This window comes from Rattus rattus, chromosome 8 (assembly GCF_011064425.1).
Source record: "Rattus rattus isolate New Zealand chromosome 8, Rrattus_CSIRO_v1, whole genome shotgun sequence".
Classification (NCBI taxonomy): Eukaryota; Metazoa; Chordata; class Mammalia; order Rodentia; family Muridae; genus Rattus; species Rattus rattus.
In genome coordinates this window covers 4,212,430-4,238,163 of record NC_046161.1, presented here as the reverse complement: position 1 = coordinate 4,238,163, position 25,734 = coordinate 4,212,430, and the positions used below count along the sequence as shown (strand labels likewise).

General features: G+C 44.0%; 1 protein-coding gene across 2 annotated transcripts; it reads left to right on the top strand.

Annotated features, from left to right (window-relative positions):
* The first annotated feature begins 6,355 nt into the window (after nt 1-6,355).
* Cfap300 (cilia and flagella associated protein 300) lies at nt 6,356-23,605 on the top strand. 2 transcript variants are annotated; one of them, XM_032910916.1, is made up of 7 exons: nt 6,356-6,518; nt 6,683-6,764; nt 11,234-11,309; nt 17,992-18,158; nt 19,089-19,261; nt 21,400-21,466; nt 22,978-23,605. In XM_032910916.1, exons 1-7 carry the CDS (start codon nt 6,367-6,369, stop codon nt 23,104-23,106), a joined length of 846 nt encoding a protein of 281 aa, XP_032766807.1. In that variant the 5' UTR covers nt 6,356-6,366; the 3' UTR covers nt 23,107-23,605. The 2 variants fall into 2 exon arrangements, with proteins under 2 accessions (XP_032766807.1, XP_032766808.1); XM_032910917.1 differs by lacking the exon at nt 21,400-21,466.
* Nucleotides 23,606-25,734: the final 2,129 nt, after the last annotated feature.

The following is a 25,734-nucleotide window of genomic DNA, read 5'->3' as shown; positions in this document are numbered from 1 at the left end:
TGGAAAGGCTCACCTGTGGCCTAGAGCAGCTGCACCGCCTGGACTGGAAAACTAGATAAATATCACACATACAGGAGGCCCTGGGGAACAGCCGCCGCATGAGCATCGGCGACGTGGTCACAGCTCCAAACGAGAAAACAACACCTGGCGCTTTAAAGAAGAGGGACGGGTGAAGAGGCTTGTGCCTAGCAGCTTGTCGCTATTTCCAAGGTGGGGCTTTAACCAGACTCAGTTTTAGCTAACAGCAAGCCGGTGGAGTAGCCCAGTTGGTGGAGTGCTCAGTGCTATGAACTTGTAATCCCAGTACTCAGGACACGAAGGCAGGAAGAGCAGGAACTTAAGATCATCCTCGGTTATACAACAAATTTAAAGCCAGCCAAGGTTACATGAGACCTTGTCCAAAAACAAAACAAAACAAAACAAAACAAAACAAAACAAAACAAAACAAAACATCCCACTAAACTGTGAGCCAGCTCGCCCTTACTGGTCTGGCTTTGATGCCTGCCCTCTACATATTTAAAGGCTCAGTCCCAGGGTTGACACAGAGTTGAGAACCTTCTGGAATTGGGGCTCAATAGGAAATACATAGGCCCTGGGAGGCCTGCCCTGAAAGTGGGTTGTGGAGCCTTGGCCTGCTGCTTTTTGCCTCCTAGATGGGGTGGGAACTAGCTCACTCTGTCACTGGCCTCATCGCCAGTCCAAAACCATGGATCTACTTGTTCTCAACTTGCACCCACCAAAACGTGAGCCCAAAACACCCTTTCCTTTTTGTCCATTAGCGGAGGTATTTTTTTCTTTTTCCCCTTTTATCTAAAATAATTTTTTTTCCTCACATAATGCATTCTAATCATGATTTCCCCTCCCTTTCTGTCTCTCATTAGAAAACAGACTTCCACGGAAATATGATATGATATGACAAAACTAACACATTGAAATTAGATTAAACAAACAAGCAAAATAAAACAGTCCAATAGAAGGCACAAAAAGAGTTTCACTTGTTCCCACACTCAGGAATCCCATAACAACACCAAACTGGAAGCCAAAAGATATATATGCGAAGGACCTGCAGAGTAAAAAGATATGTACTTTTTAAAAAGAGAGAGGAAAGAAGATAGATTTTTTTTTTAACTTCTTGAAAAGGAAGAGTCCAGATGTGACATTATGAGACAAGGAACGCAAAGATTCCATTGAGTTTGTTTTCTGTTGGCATCCACTGCTGGGCAGGCAGCCCGTCCTTAAGAGTGGTGTTTTCCCCAGTGAGACTCCATTGGAGGAAACTAAATTTCCATTTGCAAGTGGTTATCAATCAGAGATAGCTTCTGGGCTGGGAATGGGAGCACAGGTCTACTTCTTTCAGCTCAGGGACCCCATGTGACGCAGGCCGGTGCAGGCCCTGTGCTTGCTGCCTCAGCCTCTGCTGTTGATTCAGAAGGCCTTGTTTTCTTGGTGTCCTCCACCCCCTCTGGCTTCTCAGCTCTTTCCACCTCCTTCTCCACAGGCTTCCCTGAGCTCTGAGGGGAGGGACTTACTGGAGACATCTCGTTAAGAGCTGAATGTTCCAAGGTCTGAAGGTGGAAGCTTCTCTGGCAGTGGCTGAGCAAGGCACTGATCTCTGAGCATTAGCTGAGGTATTGATAGCAGGCAGGTCTCCTTCCTTCTGGGTATTAACCAAGAGTTCCGAGTTAACTGAAGGGTCTACGTTTGTCCATATTGAAAAGCAAATAATCAAGGTTACCTTCTCACTGGGCATGATGACCCACGTCTGTGACCCTAACACTTAAGCAGAGCAGGAAGATCAGGAGTTTAATGACTGCCTCATCTAATTGTGAGTTCAAGGCCAACCTGAGAGACCCCACATACACACACACACACACAAAAATGTTTAAACAAATTATGTGCTGCTGATGGCATGTGATTTAGTTAGCATAGTACCAACTGGTGATCTAACAGGCACAAAGCCCTAGGACCATGTAACCTAGCAAAGGCTCAGCCCCTTAACCACAGGACTCAGGGTATAAATGGAGAATCAGGAATTCAAGCATCCTCAGCTCCATACCTCAGTCAATGGCTAGCCTGTGAAACAAGAGACCTTGCCTCAAAGAACAGAGGAACGTCACCTGGGCTGGCAAGATGGCTCAGCAGATAATGGCACTTGCAGCCTAATGACCTGAGTTTGAGTCACACATGAGGAAAGATGAGGACTGATTCCCAAAGTTATCGTCCTACATTTACTCATGCACATGCTCCGTATCTCCCCCTTCCTCTTTTCCTCCCAACTGTCTCTCTCTCAAATTAAAGCCTTAATTCTACCCACTAATTTCCCTAGGACTAGAACTCCCCACCTGTGTCTTTAACCCTCACCTACATCTGGAGCAATAGTCCCTTGCCACGTCTTAGCCACACATTCCCTGGCCTAACCCCCTCCAAAGTGCTGGAAATTTATATAAGTAGGATATCGGGCACCTTGCTTTATATCATTGGTAAAATATGTTTAAACAAATGTAAACCAAAAGATGGGATTCTGCAATTAAATCTAACTTTTATAGAAACCAAACAAAGACCACTGGAAGCTGTTATACCCAGCCATTAGGAAGTTGCAAGAGCCACTCTGTTTGACAACCCTGCAGAGCTTGAAACTGATAGGAAAGCCAGCCAGAATCCCTGTCAGGGAGGAGACGGGTTCCAGCAGCCTCTACTTGTTTACATCTTCCTGGGGCCCTAACTCCTCCCAGGAAATTTGTCTTCCAGAAACTGAGACAGTCAGCCCCAACTTTTATCCACAAATACATTCCACCATGAAAAGGCTGGGGCTGCACTAACCAAATCTAATGGGCAATAATGTCAATGCTCAATTCATATTGCAGCAGACACCAAGCTCTGTCAGAAATAGTGTGAATGCGCATGCACACACTCTCTCTCTCTCTCTCTCTCTCTTTCTCTCTCTCTCTCTCTCTCTCTCTCTCACACACACACACACACACACACACAAACACACATGACACATATATACCACATACACACAACACACACACATAACCACATCATACACACATAAATACACACACATAAGACACATATATGCCACACATGACTCATATACACCACACACACACATACACACACACACACCCCACACACATATACACATGACACCTACACACCATACACACATCACAAACTCACTCAAGCTCTCATGAGGAAACAGGCTTAGAACCTGTTGGGTCACCATCTCTGAAGTCAGTCAGGTAGGAAGGCAATTAAATCTGCTAAACCCTAAAATTAGCAATTTAACTATGCAGCCTATAAAGTAAATTTATGCTTAATGTATTACTTAGTGTGAAAATGTTTAAAGTCGGGGCCAGGAGATGGCTCAGAGAGTAAAGATCTGAATACCTGAATTTAATCTCTGAACTGTAAAGGTGGAAGGAGAGAGCTGACACCACAAAGTTTTCCTCTGACTTCCATATGCATTTGGTGGCATACACATACACACACATTACACAAATACTATGGCTTTTTTTTTATTTTTAACTATAAGAATATACAATGTAGCTGAGCAAGGTGATGTGCACTGTTAACTCTAGCACTCCAGAGAGAGAGGCAAGCAGATCTCTGTGAGTTTGAGGTCAGCCTGGTCTATAGGGCAAGCTCCGAGCCAGCCAGATCTATACAACAAGTCTCAATACATACATACATACATACATACATACATACATACATAAAATAAAATAAAACATAAAACTACAATTTATTAAAATTAAATGTATTTTATAAGTTAAACATATATAGACTGTTGTTCATTTATTAAAGGTATTCCTTGAAAATCAACTTATTTTATTTTCACTTTTTTTTAAAGGTAAGGTGTCATGTGACCTGGAGCTGGCCTCCAATTCTCTGAGTACCCAAGAAGTTCAACCTTGAACTTCTGATCCCCCTGCCTTCACCTCCCAAGTTCTGGGAATTTCAGGATAGCATCACCTGCCCTGCTAAAAGACAATTCTCTTTGCGAAATGCTATCTGACACCATGCCACACCCAAAAGCCCATATAAAGGCAGAAAAGGAGCCAGGCATTGTGGTTCCCACCTATAATTCCAGGAATCTGAGAGGTCAAGACAAGTGAGGCTAAAGCAAGAGAGTTGTCCCAAGTCTGATGATAGCCTGAGCTATATGGCGAATTCAAGACCAGCCTGGGCATGGTGGTGCATGCTATGTACAGCAAGACCAGCAAGACCCTGTTTCAAAACACCTTCTCCCAGAAACAGAAAACCAGGGAAGGGGAAAAGAAAATGTCAACTCATTTCTGAAACTTCTCACCTTTCCCTCCCCAAGCTATGACTAGCCCTCTTTGCGATACAGTCTGCTTTTTAAAAGCCCCCATAAGCTGGAGAGACATTTCTCCTCTTGCTTCCTCTGTAGTTTGTAGCCTGGTGACTTTTATGTCAACTTAAGTGTCTGGGAAGAGGAAACCTCAACTGAGAAAATGCCTCTGGAAGACCTGCAGGGCATTTTCTTAATTAGGGATTGATGGGGAGAGGGCCCAGCCCTCTGGGTGGTGCCATCCCTGGACTGGTGGTCCTCAGTTCTATAAGAAAGCAGACCAAGAAAGCCAGTAAGCAGCACCCTTCCACAGCTTTTGCATCAGCTCCTGCCTCCAGGCTCCTGCTCTGTTTGAGTTCCTGTCCTGACTTCCTTTAATAAAGAATAGTGTTATGGAAATATAAGTAAAATAAATCCTTTCCTCACCAACCTGCGTTTTGGTCATGATGTTTTATTGCAGCTATAGAAAGCCTAACTAAGACAAGTTAGTACCAGAAGTGGGGTTTTGCTGTGATAGAACTGACCATGTTGCTTTGGAGAGGATTATAGAAGGGCTTTGGAACTTTATACAAGAAAAGGATTTGAATGTTCAGTGTTTGGTGAGTTCTTCTGTGGAGGCTTAGAAGATAAGAAATATTGAGAGCAAGACAAACGGTAGAGGCCTTGTTGTGATAAAAAAAAAAAAAAAAAAAAGATATGTGGTGGGGTACCTTTGGCAGGCCCATGCTGTACCAAGGTGTATTCCTGAGAAATTTGGCCACACAACAGATCTGGTATCAGAGGTGTATTGGGGAGGGGGAGGAGGGGGGGCCTGGGGTGGGGAGATAGAGGCAGAGGCATGAGGAGAGAGAGAGAGAGAGAGAGAGAGAGAGAGAGAGAGAGAGAGAGAGAGAATGAGAATGCAAAGAGAGAACTGAGGTGGCCTGCACACTTACTGGCCTAGCTTGTGAAGTTTCAGAGGGAAATTTATCTATCACGCCCATTTATTACTTTGAATTAAGATCCTGTGGTTCTGGGTAGCTGGGACTGAAAGAATCAGCTATGATTAACAAGATATCACAACCACTAAGCAACACCTTAGCTTTCTCGGATGTTGGATACTGGTCAGCTGGAGCTAAACCTTAGCAGTGATTAAGAAGAGACCAGGGCTCCCAGCATCCACAGAATGGCTCATAACTGTCCTAGGGATGTGATGCCCTCCTCTGGCCTCCTAGGGCACCAGGCTCCCATGCGGTGCACAGATATACATACAGGAAAACACACACACAAAAAAATAAATTTAAAAAACCCTACAAACTTATGAATTGGCAAAGAACTGAAAAAAAAAATCCTACATAAGAATGTTCACTACTGCATTCCTAACAGCCTTAAATTGTAGATAAATTATAGATAATATTCGTGGTACACAAAGCAACAGTGAAAACAGTGGGCCTCTCTCTCCTTTTCCCTTTCCCCTTCTCCCTATGTCCCTGCCCCCTTCTATTTGACCTCTTGAAGTTAATAGAGGTTTAAAAAAAAAAAATCCTATACTCAAGTTAATAAAAAAAAAAAAAATCTAAAAAAAAAAAAAAAATCCTGTAACAGCTCAACACTAGACAAAAACTAAAAGTTGGCACCTGAATGCGATTTTCACCAGGTAGACATACATCCCACATTGATTAGCATGTTGTGGTGTAGTGCCCGAAGGAACCGGCCTATTTTAGCCTTGAGATGTAACTTCAAAAGGAAAAGAGCCAGAATATTTTCCTAAGCAGTCCCTTTGTCTTTCAAATCAAACCAGATTAGACTTTTGCTTGGTGCAGAGCATATTTCCCCTTGGGAACTGTCAGTTTGAAACTGTAGGTTTGATTTTAAGTCACTAGCCGGTGTCTAGCACTAGGAGTCAACACAGATACTGTCAACTTCCCTCCATTTCCTAAGAGGAGTCCTCAGTGGCAAGGTTAGGTACCGGGCGAGCCATGGCGCATGCGTGCTGAGCCAGGGGCCCCACCTCTCCTCTTCCCGGCCCCGCCCCCGGAACGTGGTGCGTCTCCTCCAGCTGTGTCGCTATGGAAACGAGTACTACTTTCTTTCCCGTGGCCGTAAGCACGATGGCGACTGGGGAGCCGCGGGATAGAGGCGGCTACTACTTCAGATTCCTACCTCAGAGAACCTTCTCGTCCCTGAGCGCCCGGGAGATCACCAACAGGCTCCGCCAGTGGTGAGGGCCGAGGGGCGGAAGTGGCCATGCGGCGGGCTTGGGTCGGTGGGCTAGGGCCGTGGCTCCGCGCTCGTGTTTGGGGTTCTTCGTGTTCGTGCTCGGGCACTTGGCACTACGCTCCCTCAACTCCAGCCAGGGCCCACCTATTCTTCCCCCTCTGCCAGGTCCATGTTGGGAAGAATCCAGGCTCAGGCGTTCGGCTTCGACCAGACGTTCCAGCCCTACCAAAAGGATGATTTTGTCATGGTTGGTATGGGGAGAAGGGGGGGGGGGTCTCTCTTGATGTTCTTGGGAACACTCCATGACGCGTTCTTAGAGTTTGGGAGTAATAAAAAGTGCAAGTTGGGTTTTGTTTTGTTTTGTTTCTCGGGGTTTTTTGAGACAGTGTCTCATTCTGTAGACCAGACTAGCCTGGCTTTCGCCGGGATCCTTTGCCTCTGCCACCCAAGTGCCATCATGACAACCTTGCCAATATCTTTTACCTACCTACGGGATTCTGCCTTAGATTACTTTACAAATCTGTAATTATTTTAGACAGTATCACTGTGTAATTCATGATGGCCTTGAACCCATATCAGTTATCCTGCCTCAGCGTCCCCAGTGCTGAAATAGAGGCATGTGTTACCTGATTTTGACAGAAAATGGCAAGGGCTTTTTTTTTTTTTTTTTTTTTTAACGAGCACATCCTGTTTTTAAATACTACTACCCAGCTTCACCCCTGACTTTATTAGGCTTAACTCCAAATACCTCCGGCTTCTGAAAATCGAATTCACCCTGAGAAGTGGGCACCAAGCTCCAACAGCAGTGCCCAAACAGGACTTCCTCCCAAAGGTTTTGAGCAATGGCCTGTTTGGAAAAGCCCTTAGCTAGAAGGGAATTCTTTAAAGAAAGCAAGTTTCATTCAAAGGTAGGAGTTTTTGATATGAATCTTAGAACTGAGCCCCATCATTTTTCAGTGTTGCCTCCCGGTCAACAGTAGGTAAAGTGTTCAGGTGTGTAAGGCGACCTTCATTCCTTGCCATTCGCCTTTATAGCTGGCATGCAATCTGTTCATCACGACACTATCTGAATGCCCACTGTGGGCTAGTAATATAGCTTTCTCAATAGCCAGAGATAGAAATCTCCGAAGAATGTCTTGGGCCCTCACCAAAATGCCAGCAAATAATATCAGTCACCTTACCCACTGCCGTTGAGTGAGGAGAGCAGGCAAGCCATCCACAAGAGGAGTGGTCCAGTCAGAAACCTGTAGAGGTGAAGCCTTGCCTACTCCTTGCTGCAGCTGGCCAGCTTCCTGTAGTTCCTTGTCATGACCCTGTCTCCTCTAAAGGCACCCCTCATACTGAATCAGAGGTCTGCCCTACACCAGGATAGCATTAACATCTGCAATGGCCTTTCTGAGCACACTCTGAGGTTGAAGAAAGGACATGAATTTTGAGCTACATTTTCCAATCTGTTTGCCATAACAGAGGGCAAATTGGTCTCAGTCCATTTCCTTTTACCTGTGGTAGAATTTTAATGCCATCTCATTATTATTAGTCATGGTTAGATTTTAACGATTTACCGACACTTTACTCATTTTTAAGATCAGAATTTTGAAATGATACAATATGTTTTCTTTCTTTTTATTTACTTTTGAGGGTAGTTTCACTGTGTGGCCCTGGCTGGCCTCAAACTCACAGAGACCTGCCTGCCCCACTGCTGGGACTAAAGATGTATGCCACCATAGCCAGTTTTTTCTTTGATACTTTTTGTTGTCTCCATATATAACATTTAATATACCTGTTTATTCAGCAAATACTTGTTAAACGCTTTCTTTATCCCACTTGGCAGTTGTTAAGATGAGCTCTGATCCCAGATTATAAGGCACATACAGTTTTAGCAAGTCAGTCTCCACAGCATACTGAAGTAGAATTTTAATAGATCCCATAGAAAACACCCTGGGCACAAAGGGAAGGTGAGCTGATGCAATGTGACAGAAGCTGTCTATATGTTATATCTATATGTTTCCTTTCCCTTCTGCCTTTCGGTTGCTCAGCAGAGTAGCTTTAATGGGCTCAATAATCATCCATAAAACTCAATAATTACTTTCCACAATCCCAAGCATTTCTTTTTTTTTTTTTTTTGGTTCTTTTTTTCGGAGCTGGGGACCGAACCCAGGGCCTTGCGCTTCCTAGGCAAGCGCCCTACCACTGAGCTAAATCCCCAACCCCCAAGCATTTCTTTCTAATTTTAAAGTTCTTCTTGGGCTAAGAATGCAGCTGAATTGGTAGAGTACTGGTTTAGCATACATCCCAGCACTACACACACCAGGCATGGTAATCTATACCTAGAATCCCAACACTGGGAGGGATGGAGGCAAGTGGATCTGTTCAAGATCATTTTTGGCCTAGGCTAGCTCAAAACCAAATAAAGTAAGACTCATATCTAAACTACTGGGGAGCCACACATGGCGACACAGTCTATAATCCCAACTCTTTGAGCTATTCTTAAGGTTACTCTAAATATGCTTGCTGAAGTCCTCATTTCCCACTAACCCTGAAGTGACTCAGAGAAGTACTGGGAGGGAGGCTTAAGGACTGCTGAGATGCTGAAAGGAGGGAAAGACAAAGTGCTGGGTGAATCTCAGGGTTCTGACATAGTTGCCTAGAGTAGCTGACTTTACTAAACACAGAAAAGATGGGAGAGTAAATGACACAAATTAACTTTATTGTTAGGCATGTTCAGCTACACGGTGCATGCAGGTGGCTGTCTTCGAGCTCATTGGTGGCTGTAATATTACTTTAGGATCTCAAGAGAACACCATCAGATCAACATGTAGGACTCAGAGCCTCACCCTGGTGTGCAGATAATGAGTTTTCCGTGTAAACAGTGACAAGCCTTTTATTTTGCAGAACTTTGCCTAGGGTTCTGCACAGGCTCCTCTGTCCATCTCAGGAGCAGAACTTAGGCCCATGGCTGCATCCCATCAACCCTAGCAGACTTGGATGAAGGAATACTGGCTCGAAATCCTCACAGAAGAGAGGGCTGATGGGGACTGATAAGGCAGCAGTCAGTCGGACACTGCACTCAGGACTGTGTGACGTGGTAGCTCAGCTGGTGCAGCACTCACTCACCTGGCAGGCCAGGCCCTGGGTTCGACTCCCATTACAGGGAGGGGAATAACAGATACCTTTTCATGTTACCAAACACATTTATTTAATCGTTCTGTGCATTTTGACATCAGTACCTTTGAGTCAGCTGATATTTTCAAAGAATACATCATTTTACTAAAGTTGACATTTAGGAAGTCCCTGCAGATGCTGTGATGTCAATTCTGTAGCAAACCAACAAACTATGTACATGTAGAGACCCCCTCTGTCCTTTCTGTTTTTAAATGTGCTTTTAGGGATATAGTTGTAATTTCAACTTAAAAAGAAACCTTGGTTTGATGTAAGAAGGGGCTTTTATAAGAACATTTCAGGAGGCTGGAAAGAGGATGGCTCAGCAGTAAGAGCACTTACCTTACTTACAACCACCTACCTGTAACTCCAGTTCCAGAGGTTACAATGCTCTCTTCTGGTCCCCACACCTGAGACACATGCATGCTGGCCAGAAACACTAAACAAATGAAAGTAAGTCTTTTTTATAAAATCTATTTTAAAAAAATAAAAACATTTTAATTGGCCCTGAGTTAACTGCTGCAAGTCAGTTGCTCTACTTCTGTTTATGACCTCTAATCAGACTTAAAGGGATCCCCAGGGTTTGAGACAGGCTAGCTCATACCTCCATCCCCCCCCCACCCCGCTGAACACACATGTCCTCCTATCTACTTGACTTAATTTCTTTTATTTAAAAAAATTCTAGTATTTTCTCTCTGCCTCTCTCTCTCTCTGTCTCTCTCTCTGTTTCTCTCTCTCTCTCTCTCTCTCTCTCTCTCTCTCTCAATCTCTCTCTCTCTCTCTCTCTCTATGTGTGTGTGTGTGTGTGTGTGTGTGTGTGTCCGTGATCTTGACCATAGTACACACGTGGGAGCCAAAGGGCAGTTTTAAGAGTCAGTTCTTTTCTTCCACTACATAGAGCCTGGATTAGACTCGGGTCCTAAGACTTGTGCAGTCTTATCTTCTGAACCATCTCACTGTCTCTTGGTTTCATTTCTTTCTTTAAAAAATAAAATTCAGTAACCTTTTTCTTGATTTAAAGTTCTTCTAGCCAGTGTGATGCTACACATCTTTAGCCCAACACTTAAAAGATAAAAGTAGGAGCCTCCAGAGTGCAAGGTTATCCTTGGCTATATAGCAAGTTACAAGTGTGTACTAGGCTAGTCTGGATACATGACACACACTGTCTTTAAAAAAAAATCCTTCAAGCTGGGCATAATGGCTCATCCCTGTGCTCCTAGCATACAGTGTTGAGGCCAGAGGAGTAAGATTTTGAGGGAAACTTTGGGCTATTTAGCAAATTCAAAGCCAGCCTGAGCTACAGAAGGAGACCCTGTCAAAAAAAAAAAAAAAAAGAAAGAAAGAAAGAAAGAAAGGAAAAAAAAAAGAAAAAGAAAGAGACATGGGCTGAGGATGTAGCTCAGGGGTAGAGCGTTGTTCAGCGTAGACAAGGCCCTGGGTTTGGTGTCTAATGCCTTTTATTAAATGGCAGTAAGGAAAGCAGAGGTTTTCTTCTTACTTTGAATCAAATGGTATTTTATTACTTTTGTTCTAACATGCTTGCAATTTGTATTGTAGGCTTTTTTCAAAGACCCAAATGTTATTCCAAATTTGCAGTTACTCTCAGATTCTTCTGGACAGTGGACAACATTAGGTAAAGATTTTTATATTTTAATTTCCAAGTTACTATCTTAATGAAATTTTGCCTTAGCAATTATCGCTAGTGATTTGTATCACTAAAGTACAAATTGTGACATCGTAATAATATGTGACCAGCTGTGTCAGGCCTTCCCTGCATCTGTCTCTTGCTATTATCCTGACATAGTACATCAGAGCAATTTCCTCTCAGTAGTTTAGAAAAATATGCACTGTGTATTTTATATTTATATATTCTGCTATGGGCAAGTCACAGTGATAGGAATAAGAGGAAACATGCACTTCTGGAATTCACTGACACATTAAGTGGGGACATGTTGCATGATACTTGAAGATCTCAGTTCCATCTCCAGCATCACAGAAAGTAGTTGTACACACCTGTAACACCTGTCATCCCAACACTGGGGAGACAGAGCAGCCGGGTCAAGAGTTTAAGGCCATCCTCTGATACATGGCCAACATAAGAAGAATGGAAGGAGAGAAAGATGGTTCACCAGGTAAGTGACATAGTGCCCTTCCAGAGGACCTGAGTTCACTTCCTAGTACCCATATCCAGCATAACACTGTGACTTCAGCTCCAGGGGCTCTAGGATCTGTAGCCTCCATGGTACCTGTGTACACGTACACCCCCACGTGGACATATATACACTCCAGGTTTTTCCATAGAAATGAGAACATGGTAAGGGAGATGGTCAGATCAACCCAGAGGGGAAGGCTCAGACAGTGTCCACTGATGAGAAGGCCTGGACAGAGCACAGCCGCAGCTCTCATGGGGTTTGACATTAATTGGCTGCCCTGGAACTTTTTAGAATAATAACAAATAACAGAAAAAAGACTTCTTAAAGGGGGACCTTTCTCTAGATGACACTAATAAGACACTATAACAGTCCTGGGAAATTTTATATGCATGCACGTGTGTCTGAAGCCATCAGACTCACCTGGCCAGCACTTTTACCAATTGAGCCATCTCCCCTAAAAGAGTTTTGAAAGCCAACATGAACATCACATTTTAAATTCAAGGTTGAGGTCTCAGCCATGCAACAAGTTACACCATTCCACTTAGAAAGAAAATACATAAGATCAATTTGTGCACAGGTAAATGCCAACTGCTTAGAAATTAGATGTTTTGTTTAGGAAGGAACCTTTTGTTAAACTTCCAACCTGTGTCTTCATGGAACTCTAAGAAGCCTTCACACAGTAACTTTTTTAGAGTATTAGTCAAGAACAAAGTTACAAAAGGGGTTCTGTTAGACTCAGCAGGTCAGCTTTTGTTGCTTTTGGCCAAGGACGCCTGCCAAATTCACAGAGCAGAAGGCTGGTGCAGCCTGCTCTGCAGACTGCGTACAAAATTAAGCTCAGTTTTTAAACTCCTGTATTTGCCGACTTAGATTAAGAGCAGATAATCAGAACTAGGTAGCATGGAGGTTTTTAAATGTTCATCGTGACTTCAACCAATCTTTTAAAAAGAAACCGAAGTTCACAGAAGGAAGCACAAGTCGCCCCATCCCAGCATGGGCTTCGCAGAGCGGTGCTCCCTTGCTCCTAAGTTTTTTTATGATTTTATTTTTTTAAAAATGTATTCTATGAGAATTCATACATGTATACAATGAGCTTTGACCATAACTACACCCACCACGGTCCCTCCAACTCTTCTGGGTCCCACTCCCCAAACACGTCCCATCTCCACCTTTTCTCCAGGCCCAGCACTGCCCACTTGTGCATAGGTGTGGGGCATTCCCCAGAGCATGGATGAATTACAAAAAATCACCGAAAAGTCACCCAAAAGAAGAATGATCCCCCCCAACCCCACTCCTCTAGACTGCCAGCTGCCAGTAACTCCTCAGTCAGGGATGGGTCCTTGTTAGCTCCCCCATCCCATTGGAATTTTAGCCAGCTTGCTCTTCTGCAGGTAGCCGTGGCTGCTGTGGATTAGTGAGTGGGACAGGCCTGTTATGGCTCAGCAAGGGGCCTCCCCCTCCAGCTCTCAACATTCTTCCCAGCTCCCCAGCAAGGCGTTCCCTGAGCCCTGCTGTTGAACTGTAAACTTACTTATATTCATGGTCTGTGTGTGGAGTCAGAGCAGTTTGGTTCTCCATCTACCGTGCAGGTCCCTGGGTCAAACCCATGCTGACCTCAATAGGTCCGTCTCCCCCTGAGCCGTTTTACCAGACCTTATTCTAAGTGAGGAGTGAAACCCTGCACAAAGACAGCTTCTGAAGTGTCATTATTACCCTCATGGGTAATAATTACAACTCTGAAATTAGAAACACCCCCACTTGGGTCTTTAGGATGTATTTTCTATTTATGTGTGCGTGTGTGGATGTGCACATGCATGCAAGTGCCTACAGAGACCAGAAACGGGTGTTGCATCCCCTGGAGCTACGTTTACAAGCACTGAGCTACCTGGCTGGGTTCTGAGATCTGCAAGAGCAGTCTCTCCAGCCCAGTACTTTTATTTTGAAGAGGGATTTCTTATATGTTCCCAGTGCTCTTCATCCATTCCTCTCCTCTCATTTTCTGTTGCTGTTATATTTCTGGTAGATTGGCATCTTCCCCTCAGTTTTCATTTGGAGTCTTTATAAACAACAAGAACAACAACAACAAAAAAAATCAACTTTTTATGTTTCTCTGAGACAGGGTCTTACTCCATAGACCAGGCTGTTTGAAAACTGTGTGCAATCCAGATTTAACTTTGAACTCAAAGCAATCCTCAGCATCTGCAGTGCTGGGATTGCAGGCCTCCACTACCACATCCATTTTATGCAGTGTTGGGAATTGAACCAGGAGCTTCATGCATGCTAGAAAGTACTCTGCCAATCAAGCTATGTCTCCACCTAGAAGGAGGCATCGTTAAGCAAGAAGGGACTGGAAGACGAAGACTGTGAAGGTTTTAGCCTTGCTAAATTGTGGAAAAAACAAGGAACCTTATTCTGAAGAGAACACCAAGGTTATGGTAGGAAACCATGTGGTGAAGGAAGGGATCAGGGTGTGACTTATGGATGTAATCAGTCATTTCAGCAGAAACCAGAAATAGAAATGCGATAATATCAGCAAAGACACTGCCGGCTGGAGCTAAGGCACTCGTAGACGTCTTAGCTCCTCAGCTTTCAACATGAACTGTTTGTTTAAAAAAGAAAAGGAAAGACCCAGAAGGTGGTTCAGAGCTGGAGAGAGGGCTCGGTAACTAAGAGCTTGTACTGCTCTTCCAGAGGACCTGAGTTCAGTTCCCAGCACCCTATTAGGCCGTTCACATTCAGGGGCTCCAACACCTCCAGCCTCTGAAGGCACCCGCACACACGTGCACACACTTCACATAATTTTAAAAAAACAATCTTTAAAAATAGGAGGTGAATCAGAGGTCATTTTCCCAGACCAGATAGCCTCTAATCTTAGAATCAAAGACAGGGCCACCCATACAGAGCTTGGGGGCAAGTTAACCCCTAGAAACCTTCAGAATTGGTTCTCCTCCAACCAGGGAGCTATGGGAACACTCCCAGTAGGCCCAGAAGGCATAAGATAAAACTAAAATGAGTTCTCTTGAGCCTAAAAGTGCAAGGAATTTGTCTCCTCTCAGGCTTGCTGGAAACTCATCTAGTTCTAGTCAAGGCCTTTGGTCTTTCAGTCTTCTTTCTGGCTTGGAGTGGAAATGGCTGTCCCACGTTCATCCATCGCTATATTTTATTTTATCTTGGATTTCTCACTCTGTAGACCAGGCTGGCCTGGAACTCACAGATCCACCTGCCTCTGCCTCTTGAGTGCTTGAATTAAAGGTTTAATCCTCCGCTGCCTGCCCAACCAGTGTATTTGAGAAGTACACATTTGATGTGACAGGTTTACATACAGAAAGGAATACTGCCTCAGAGTGAACTCTACCTCTATCTTACTTATCTATCTTGCCTTCACGAGGTAAAGGCCGGAATCTTTTGAGGTAGGACAAGTAGTATTTGCATGTGAAGAAACTGAATTTAGGAACTAGGGACAAAGTCCTATTGCCCTGACTCTCTCTGTTCTCAGTTGCTTTCCAGCAGCCCCTGCTCAGAATGCAGTTACACTGGGCTGGGTCCTGTGAACTGGTAGAACGCACCAGCCCGTGGCAGTTGACCTTTCACACCTTAAAGTCTGAATTTAATTTAGTCAGACTTATTAAAATGACATACTAGCCAGGTTGGGGTGCACACCAGTAGGCCCTTCATGGTGGGGGTTGGGGGTGGCAGATACAAGTTGCAGGTTATTGGCAGTTCAGGGCCAGCCTGGCTTACAAAGACTGTCTCAGCACATAGCCTGAACGTCACTACTTCTGTGTGGTGTCCACCAGCCAGTGCCATGGACCTGCCAGGCTCTCCTTGAGGCCCTTTGGTCTTTGAGAAGCTCCCAGAGCTATTCCATCATAGTCTGTAGGCTTTTACTTTATCTGCTCCTAAGAGGGTGGGGCCTCAGAAACAGCAGCCTTCTCTCTGCAGCACAGCCTTTGAAGTCACTGGAGCACACGCAGTTCCTGGCTTCAGGCATCTTTCCCGGCCCCATGTCTAGGATTATAACCTGCAATGACAGGTTCCAACATGACCTGGTGGATAGCCAAACAATTGCCAGGTGACTTTTAAGACCTGGCATTTCTCAGGCTAGTGATACAGCAGTAACCCTGTAGGTGGACCTCAGCAGTAGCATGTGGAGGACCCTGGGTTCTGGTCCTGAAGCCTACAGCCCTTAAAAACAACAGAGTGTCCAAAGACAAAAGAATATCACTGTATATAAGACTCTGTAAGTAGGTCAGAGGGGGGAGGGGTACATTGATAATGAAAATATTTGTCTTCATCTTTATGACTGTATAGCTTAATTTATACTAACAGAAAGATCTCTGTTTTGTTTTGTTTTTTGAGAAGGTTTCTCTGTGTAGCCCTGGCTGCCCTTGAACTCACTTTGTAGACCAGGCTGGCTTCAAACTCATACAGATCCACCTGCCTCTGCCTCCCTTGTGCTAGGATTAAAGGTGTGTCACCACCATGCTGGTGAAAATTCTATTTCTAAAATATTCAAGGAATAAGTGTAGCCTGGAGACTGGGAGGCAAAAAGGGAGGAGCTGGGGCCACACAGGAAGCAGAACCCAGTGCAGTTATTCCACACTTCCTTCCCTTTGGGCATGCAGTGACTTGGTCAGAACTGCTCTAAGTTCTTACCTGGAAAACTTTGTGTCATAGACACTGTCAGGAATGTAAAGGAGACTTTGTAATGAAGAGAAAACATTTCAAGGCATCGTCAAAGACTCCACAGATGATAATTAATTAAATTAATGTTTTGGTTTTGATGTTTTGTTTTCTGAAACAAGGTCTCACTGTGCAGCCCAGTTGGAACTTGCCATGTTTATCTATCCTCCCACCTTTGCTGCAAGTGATAGAATTATGGATGGAAGCCACCACAATGCTCAGCTTTTTGTTGTTAACATTCGGTGTGTGTGCACACATGCCCTAGGATAGTTTTCAGGAATTGCTTCTGTTCTTTTATTGTGTGGGTCTAACAGATTGAACTTAGGTCATCAGAATTGGTAACAAACACCTTTATCCACTGACCCATTGTGCTAATCTTTGGTGCTTTGGTTTGGGGGAATGTGTGTGTGTGTGTGTGTGTGTGTGTGTGTGTGTGTGTGTGTGTGTTTGTGTGTATTTTAAGATTTATTCTCCACCTCCTTGCTGGAGCAGGGGATGACAGACACCTTTAATCTCACCACGAGAGAAGCAGAAGTAGTGAGATCTCAGAGTTCAAGGCCAGCCTGGTCCGTGTAGATATAGAGGGAGTCTAGAACAGCCAGGATTACACAGAGAAGCCCTGTCTCAGAGGGAGGGAGGGAGGGAGGGAGGGAGAGAGAGAGAGAGAGAGAGAGAGAGAGAGAGAGAGAGAGAGAGAGAGAGAGATTTAATTTTTATTTTCTATCTGTGTGCTGGTGTAGGTACCTACTGACGTCTCCTCTGAGCTAGAGTTACAGGTGGTCGTGAGCCACCTGATGCAGAGTTGGATGTAAGCAGTGGCCTCTGGGAGAGCAGCAAGTGCTCTTAACCACTGACCCTACATTCTATTTCAATTTAAAATGTATTGGTAGAAGTAATAGTGTGTATGTATATCTGTGGCATTTGTCACAAAAAGCACCTTGGAGCTGGGCTTTGTCTTTTTGTGGTAGTTGGGGACTAAACTCATGATTTTGTGCAGCACTTTTGACCACTGAGCTTTTGACTTATGTGTCACATTGGTTATTTCTTAGAGTCTGTGCATAATGGTTGATTTTAGAAATAACTAAAAATTGGGGCGGAGCCAGGCATGGTGGGGGCGGAGTCAGGCATGGAGGCATGGCGCACATCTTTAATCTCAGCTCTCAATGAAAGGCAACTCTCTGTGAGTTTGAGGCGAGCCAGGTCTATATAGTGAGTTCTAGGACAGCCAAGGCTACATACCAGGCTTTGACTCAAAAACAAAACAAAAGGACTGGAATTTGAACCCAAGTCATATGGCTCAAAACTGCTTGTCTCTCCAGCTCCAGGGGATCTGATGCTGCCTTCTGACCTCACTCATGGCAGACACAGACACCACACATCACATAAATAAAAACACATCCTTTTTAAAGGGTTAGAGAAGACTAAAATCACTAAGTTCACTTTTACAGCTTTGTTCTTTACAAAATATCTTCTTTTCAGGCACTGAAGTGAAAAAAATTGAAGCTATAAGTGTTCCATGCACACAACTTTCAATGTCATTTTTCCAACGGTTATATGATGAAAATATTGTACGAGAAAGTGGACACATTGTCAAGTGCCTAGATTCTTTCTGTGATCCGTTTCTCATTTCAGATGAACTGAGAAAAGTAAGTAAAGAATTTTAAAATTTCACAGTGGAACTTTATTGAAGGAAATGTAAATATCAAAGCCCAAAGCCTAAGTAAAATTCTTAAGCTACCTCTAGCTAGGCGATGTGACCATGCTAATGTTTCTTCTCGGTGTGGGTCCTTAGCAACTTGTATCTGTCAGGCAGGTGTCACTGACATGTGATAGCAAGGATCTGCAAACACTAGACGTTTGTAAGACACTTCCTCTCCGTAGTCATCTGGCTCAGTGTGCCTACAATCCACAGGTAAAGAGACTCTGACGACTTAATGAGTAGCTGTGGTCTTCTGAAGGAGTCTTTAAAGCAAATGAATAATAAGAATATTTATGGAAGACTGGGTATAGTGGCATATTCATATAATCCTAGCACTTAAGAGATACAAGGGATCAGGAGTTCAAGGCCAGCCTCACCTATATAGTTACAGGCTATTCTGGGCTATATAATGAGACTGTCTCAAAAACAAAACCGACAAAACTAAGCTAAAAATGGAGCTTGGGACATAGCACAGTTGCGAGAGTCCTTGATCGGAAGGTAGCATCAGAGTCCCTGAAGCTGAAATAAGCACAACCCGTGTGCTTGGTCCCTATCACTTCATGAATGTGGCATGGTGGCAGTGCTGCTAAACCAGTCGTCGAGGGTGGCCTTGACCTCCCGATCCTGTTCTTACCCTAATACTGAAATGCACCACTACACCATGGCCATGACTGGTTCTCCAGATAATCCTAAGGTTGCTCTGGGAGTGTAGTTAAGTGGTGGAGTGTGTGCACTGTCAGAAACATGACTCTGTGGGATCCCCAGTACACAAAAAGTACTAGGTTTAAAATACTCATTTTAAGTATATGTTAAGCTTAAAATCATAACCATAAATTCAATATATTACATTTTATTAAGATGATTGCTTTAATCTTAGGTTTTGCTCATGGAAGACTCAGAAAAATATGAAGTTTTCAGCCCAGTGGAAAGAGAAGAGTTCCTGTTCTGTCTTTTTAAGCATCTCTGCCTTGGAGGGTCCCTTTGTCAGTATGAAGATGTGCTAAAGCCTTATCTGGAGACGGCAAAGCTGATCTATAAGGATCTGGTGAGGTAATGTTCTCACTGTGGAATTTAATTATAAGCAGGTGGAACCACCCAGTGTCTCTCACGTTCGTATTGGCAGCTGCACGAGCCCTTTTGCAGCTTGCCTCTGGCTTCTGGAACCAAGGGTTTCATGACTATCAAGCTATTTCATGGCTTGTTTTGCTTTTGTGTGTTTGTCTGTGGGATGATTCTTTCCTTTTCATGCTGGTATTTAACTCAGGATGTTGGTCCATAGGCAGCCATTCTGCTATGAGGCAGCAGCCCTGGCTTTAGGGGTCATATCAGTTCTTCTGTGCTTTGCTTTGTCTTGTCCTGTGAGACAGTCTTACACTGCAACTCAAGCTGCCTTAGAACTCATTCTGTAGTCCAGGCAGTCCCCCTGCATCAGCAGCCCAAGTGCTGGTATCACTGCAGTGCCTAGCTCCCCAAACTTAGTTCTCATTCTTGTCCTTTTCTCATTCAGATCTGTCACTCACTCTGTCCAATGCAGTCCTATGCTAGCAACTGCCACATCACATCCCTCTCCCTCCACACAACCTTCCCTTAAATACTGAAGGAACAGGAGAGATCACAAAGGATGGGGGTTGTAAAACCTTCATTCTAAAGAAGTACAAGAATTTTCATTTAGATATAATCTTTACCCTTCCAAGTTAATGCCAAAGGCATGTAGTTAATTTTAGAATTCTACTAGGCACACCCTCCCTGTCTCCCACCCTCCATCCCATTCCTTACTGTTTGAAGCTCAGTTCAAGAGTAAACTATAAACTTGAGCCTGGAGAGATGGCTCAGCACTTAAGAGAGTGCTCCTTTTCCGAAGGACCCCAGCTTGGTCCCAGAACCCACAGGGCAGCTTACAACCACATGTAACTCTTCTGGTTTCTTTGAGCGCTACATATATGTAGTATACATACATGTATAGAAGCAAACATTTATACACATAAAATATAAAGCAATCTTTTTTAAAAGATTTATTTATTATGCATACAGTGTTCTGCCTGCAGGCCAGAAAAGGGCACCAGATCTCATTATAGGTGGTTGTGAGCCACCATGTGGTTGCTGGGAATTGAACTCAGGACCTCTGGAAGAGTGGACAGTGCTCTTTACCTCTAAGCCATCTCTCTAGCCCTAAAGCAATCTTGTAAAAAACATAATTTCAAGATTATGAATTGGGGTCATACCTCTAATTGCAGCCCTGAGGAAGCAGAGGCACGAGGCTCATTGCAGGTGCTAGGCTAACACTGATTCCAGGACAGGTCAGGGAAACAGAGGCAGCAATATGGCTTTGCAGGTAAAGGTTCTGGCTGCACTAGCCAGACAAACTGAGCTCTGTCCCCGGAAAGCCATAGACAGGAGAGAACAGACTGCCATGATAACCTCTGACCAGTACACTGGTGCTCTGGGAAAGAAAGAAAGAGAGAGAGAGAGAGAGAGAGAGAGAGAGAGAGAGAGAGAGAGAACGAACAAAGAAAAGCATGCATGTCCATCAGTAGTCAAGTGGGCAGCACTTGTAGTTTGTGTAAACCCAGGAGACTAACATCTTCCTCTCTGCTGCCCACCGTGCATGCGCCTCTGCCACAGTAGCCCGTGGAATGTCTCGCTGCCGTGTGCAGTGAAGAAGGGTTCACTGAGATATTTGAAACAACTAACTCTGGAACTTAAACACTGCAGAAATACTCTTTCTCAAAGGCACCCCTTGTAGTCTATTGTGCAAGTTCCTCCACATTTTAAAAAGGCCCCATTAGCATGTCTTAGTTATACATAATAATGGGTTTCATCAGGCCAACTTAATATAAATGTGTGCAATGTACTTTAGATGTGTTACCCCAACCCCCTCATTTATAGTTTTGTGTATTAAAAAATTTTAAAGACCTAAAGGATAACAATAATTCATAAAAAGAGCAGGTGAACTGATGACATCTTATTTTTATGATTTATTTGTATGTGCATGCATGCACAAGTCCAGTGAGGGCAGAAGAGGGTGTAGTACTCCTGAGCTGGAGTTACAGGAGACTATGAGCCTCCTGATATGGACTCCAGGAACAGACCCCAGATCCTCTGCCAGAACGGTGGGTTCTCTGAATGGCTGAGCTCTCTCCAGCCCCCAGGCTTGTTACATGTTACATGTGCCTCTTTTCCCACCTTAGTGTTCGGAAACATCCTCGAACCAAGGAAATACAAATTACCTCTTCTGTCTTTAAAGTGAAAGCCTACGTGAGTATCGAGCTTGTTAACTACTCATTACAAATACAGTTGCCATCCTGGTGTCCACTGTTATGTGTATTTGTTATGATGGTGCTAAGTACTTATGAAAATCAAATGTGACAGGGGGTCAGCCCATGAGCCTGCTCTCAGGAAGAGAGAAGCAGAGACTCTGGAGGAACGCTACTTACTGCTTCTCTCTCAGTTCTGTCTTCAAGCTCCGGGAGAATAGCCCACTCCACTTTGAGCACTGAGGGCTTTTCCTAAATATTGTTCCAAACTCTTCCCACAATCCTTCCCAAAATAATAGGTCAGGTCTGTCACAGAAATACCCAGCATCCTGGCACCACCTCCTATACTCATTTGCTCTCTGCTGTTGTGATGAAGCATGGAGGAGACCCACACTTTGCCGTACAGACCCAGTGCACTACTGAGGGAAGCCAAGGCAGGACTGAAGCAGATTCCATGGGAAAGCTGTCCTTACTACCTCACCTCATGGCTTGTTCAGACTGCATTCTCATATGACCCAGACCACCTGCCCAGTGTAGGCACTGCCCACAGTGGACTGGTTCCTCCTACATCCATTATTAAGGAAGATAACGCCCCACAAACTACCCACACACCAGTCTGATGGAAGGAGTCCCTTAAGAGAGATCCTCTCGAGGTTGGGGATTTAGCTCAGTGGTGCAAGTGCAAGGCCCTGGGTTCAGTCCTCAGCTCCGAGAAAGAAGAAAGAAAGAAAGAAAGAAAGAGAGAGAGAGAGAGAGAGAGAGAGAGAGAGAGAGAGAGAGAGAGAGAGAGAGAGACAGATCCTCTCTTCCCAAAGATAGTCTAGGTTTGGACCAAGTTGACCACAACCAAGCGGCACATGTAGTAGGTACCTGGACTCACCGAGTGGCTCATTGGTCCATAAAGTGCTTCTCTCAAACTGACAGATTCGGAAAAGGTACAAGCTTAGAGTCCTAGCACTCAGGGGACTCAGGCAGAAGGCTATCAAGCTCTAGACTAGCCTGGACTACACGATGGAACAGTATCTCAACACACACACACACACCCTAAATAAGAAAAAAAAGGAAGCCAGACATGATGGCTCACACCTGTAGTCCAGCACTAAGGCAGTATTGTCATGAGTTTGAGGCCAGCCTGGCACAACAAACCAGCAAAAACACCATGGGAAGACTACGGTTGGACTATACACTCCTAAGGCAAGAAGTACAGTTGTGACACATGTGTGCAATAGAGCTGTACTATTAATAGTACTAGTGGTGGCTTATTGCCAATTATTATCTAAAATTTTTATATATGACTAATGATTTTTCTTTGTTTATTGAGATAGACATCTTGCTGTGTACTCCAGACTGGCCTCAAACTCAGTCCTTCTGCCTTCAGCCTTTAAAGAGCTGGGATTAAAGTTGTGTGCCATTACACCTGGCTATGTTTCCTGATGCTTGGGCAGAAATAAGTATGATAGTCAAAAACTTCAGTGTGGTTGTATACTAAATAATTACACTTTCTCTTTCCAGGACTCTCTGGGTGTGTGCTACCCTTCACCTAAAGAACATGAGCAGACATTCTCATATTTCGTTGTGGACCCCATCAAGCGACACGTGAATGTCCTGTACCATTGCTATGGTGTAGGGGAAATGGCTTAGTGCTGTTTATAAGCCATCTGTTAGCACTGCTCCTTAGTTCATGGTATCTCTGTGTTAGCCCTAATGGGTAGATAAAAGGGCTCTTTGCAGACCAATCAAAGGCCACTGTAAAGAGCCCATTTTGAGCTGAAGAGAGCAAACACCAAAGTGCCTTTCTCTAAATTTGTCCAACATACTCATGCTAGAATCCCCGATAGATCCTGTACCAAGTAGAAAGTCACAGGTTCATGTTCGTTCTGTTAAGATGCAGCCACATCCCTAATTTCCTTCTTTAAAAATTGTTTTTAGTTTTTTGAGGAAGTGTCTCACGTACCCTAGGATAGGTGAGCCTTGAACTCAGTATGTAGCTGAGGATAGTCTTGAACTCCTGATTCTCTTGCCTCTACCTCTTGAGTGTTGTAATACAAACATGTACCACCAGGCCTGGCTCTATGTTACTGTTTGGGAAGCTAATTGATTCTGGATTAGAATAGAAACATTAAACATCTCTACCACCAGCCATTAATGTGAATTAATATGATTTTTTTACTTCAGTTCATGTAATTACATTTTTATCATTGCAGAAAGGTATATGTCTTGTTGACATGACAGTGCACACCTTCAATCTCAATGCTCAGGAGGGAGCAGCATTGTTTCTCTATGAGTTCAAGGCCATTCTGATCTACAGAAACAAGTTCTAGGATACTCAGGACTACACAGAGAAACCCTGTCTTGAAAAGTAAAAGGGGGAGTTCAGGGTTGGGGTAAAGAGATGGCTCAGCAATCAAGAGCACCGACTGCTCTTCCACAGGTCCTGAGTTCCCAGCAACCACATGGTGGCTCACAATAAAAATGAATAATTATTTAAAAAAGTAAAAACGGTTTATATCTCTACAGATAGGAAAAACAGAATTCTTTTGCTTCATTTTTTTTCCACCTAAAATCCTCACTTAAAAATAATTGTAAACTCTTGGAGCTACAGAAATGGTGTGACTAAGAGTACTAACTGTTTTCCAGATGGTGCATGTTTAAGTTCCCATCACCCACAAGGCAGCTCACAACTGTCTGTAACTCTACGTCCAGGGGACCTGACAAAACACCAATGCATATAAAATAAAAATAAATTTTTAAAATAATTGTTAATTCTTATAACTAATTAAACCTCTGGCTGCCACCCAGTTTCTAATTGCCATAAAGTAGTGATATATACACTATGGGGTACACGGCAAGGGTTAACACTGGAACCCAGCATTTGTGCGTGCCAGGCAACTGCTCTGCTCACTGTGATATGTGATATGTCAGCACAAGGCTTCACGCAGGTCAGGCTGGCCTCCCACCTGATGTACCAACCATGACCTTGAACTCTTGATCCTCCTGCCCCTACATCCTAAGTGCTGGGGTTACAGTTATAGGCCACCAAGAACTGTCTAGTCCTTAAATTTTAATTCTATAATTACAATAAATCTTTTTTGAAAAATTCTACGATTGTTTGTTCTGTGACCCAAAGGGAACTATGTAACCTTTCTTTCTTTAGTTGCCTTTTCTGTAAACTGGAAGAAATAATAAGATCCTTTCATAAATTACAAAAATCAAAATATATCTCAAGTGTACAATGATGCCAAGTTTATAGTTTAAGGCTACACTTATGCTCAATTAGGGAAATTCAAATAAAACAAAACAAAACAAAACAAAACAAAAACCTGAGAAGCAACTTACCTGCTGGCTTCCTTGGGGTGAGAATTGCATCTGTCAGATTACTGTTGCTTGGACCAGCATGTAGACAAAGGCACGATTGCTGTCAGGTTACTGTTACTTGGACCAGCATGTAGACAAAGGCACGATTGCTGTCAGATTACTGTTGCTTGGACCAGCATGTAGACAAAGGCACGATTGCTGTCAGGTTACTGTTGCTTGGACCAGCATGTAGACAAAGGCACGATTGCTGCATCTCTCCGTGGGCCCAGAGGGTGGAAGCTCCTCAGTGAACTGGGGACCAGTCAGTCAGTCAGTGTCACTTTTAAAGACGTGTGTAAGCCTGCATTTGTTTCTGAGCACCATGTGCATGCCTGATGTCCAAGGAGGCCAGAAGAGGTGTCAGGTCACCCGCAAGTAGAGCCACTGCCAGTGTAACCACCATGTGGGTACTGGGAACTGAACCTGGAGCCTCTGCAGGAGCAGTGATAGCTCTTACTTGCCGAGCCCCCGCTCTAGGCCCTGCCCTTTGTACATTCTAATGCACTAATTTGTTTAATATTTACCTCTCATAAGAACAGGACTGGTGCCTAGTTTTTGTGCTTTATATTAATTTGTTTGTTTTATATGTGGAGGATTTGTTTGAGGAAGGGTCTCACGTAGCTTGCAATTCACTACATAGACCAAGCTGGCCTAAGTAGTCTTCTGGATGCTGCCTTCAGAGCACAGAGCAACAGGTGTGTGGTGCCACAGCGGCTGCCTTGTCTGCTTTATATACCCTGGTTGACAGGTCATCTGAGAAGAGAAGCTATTCCTTAAGTGAACTGGTTAAGCACATGAAGTGAGGCTGAGGGTTCCTTAGGAGCAGGGGGCACAAAGACAGAGCCCCTCTGCAGGGCTCCTCAGCCCTCCAGCCAGCCATTGTCTACATGCCCATCCTAAGCGCTCTGCTCGTCC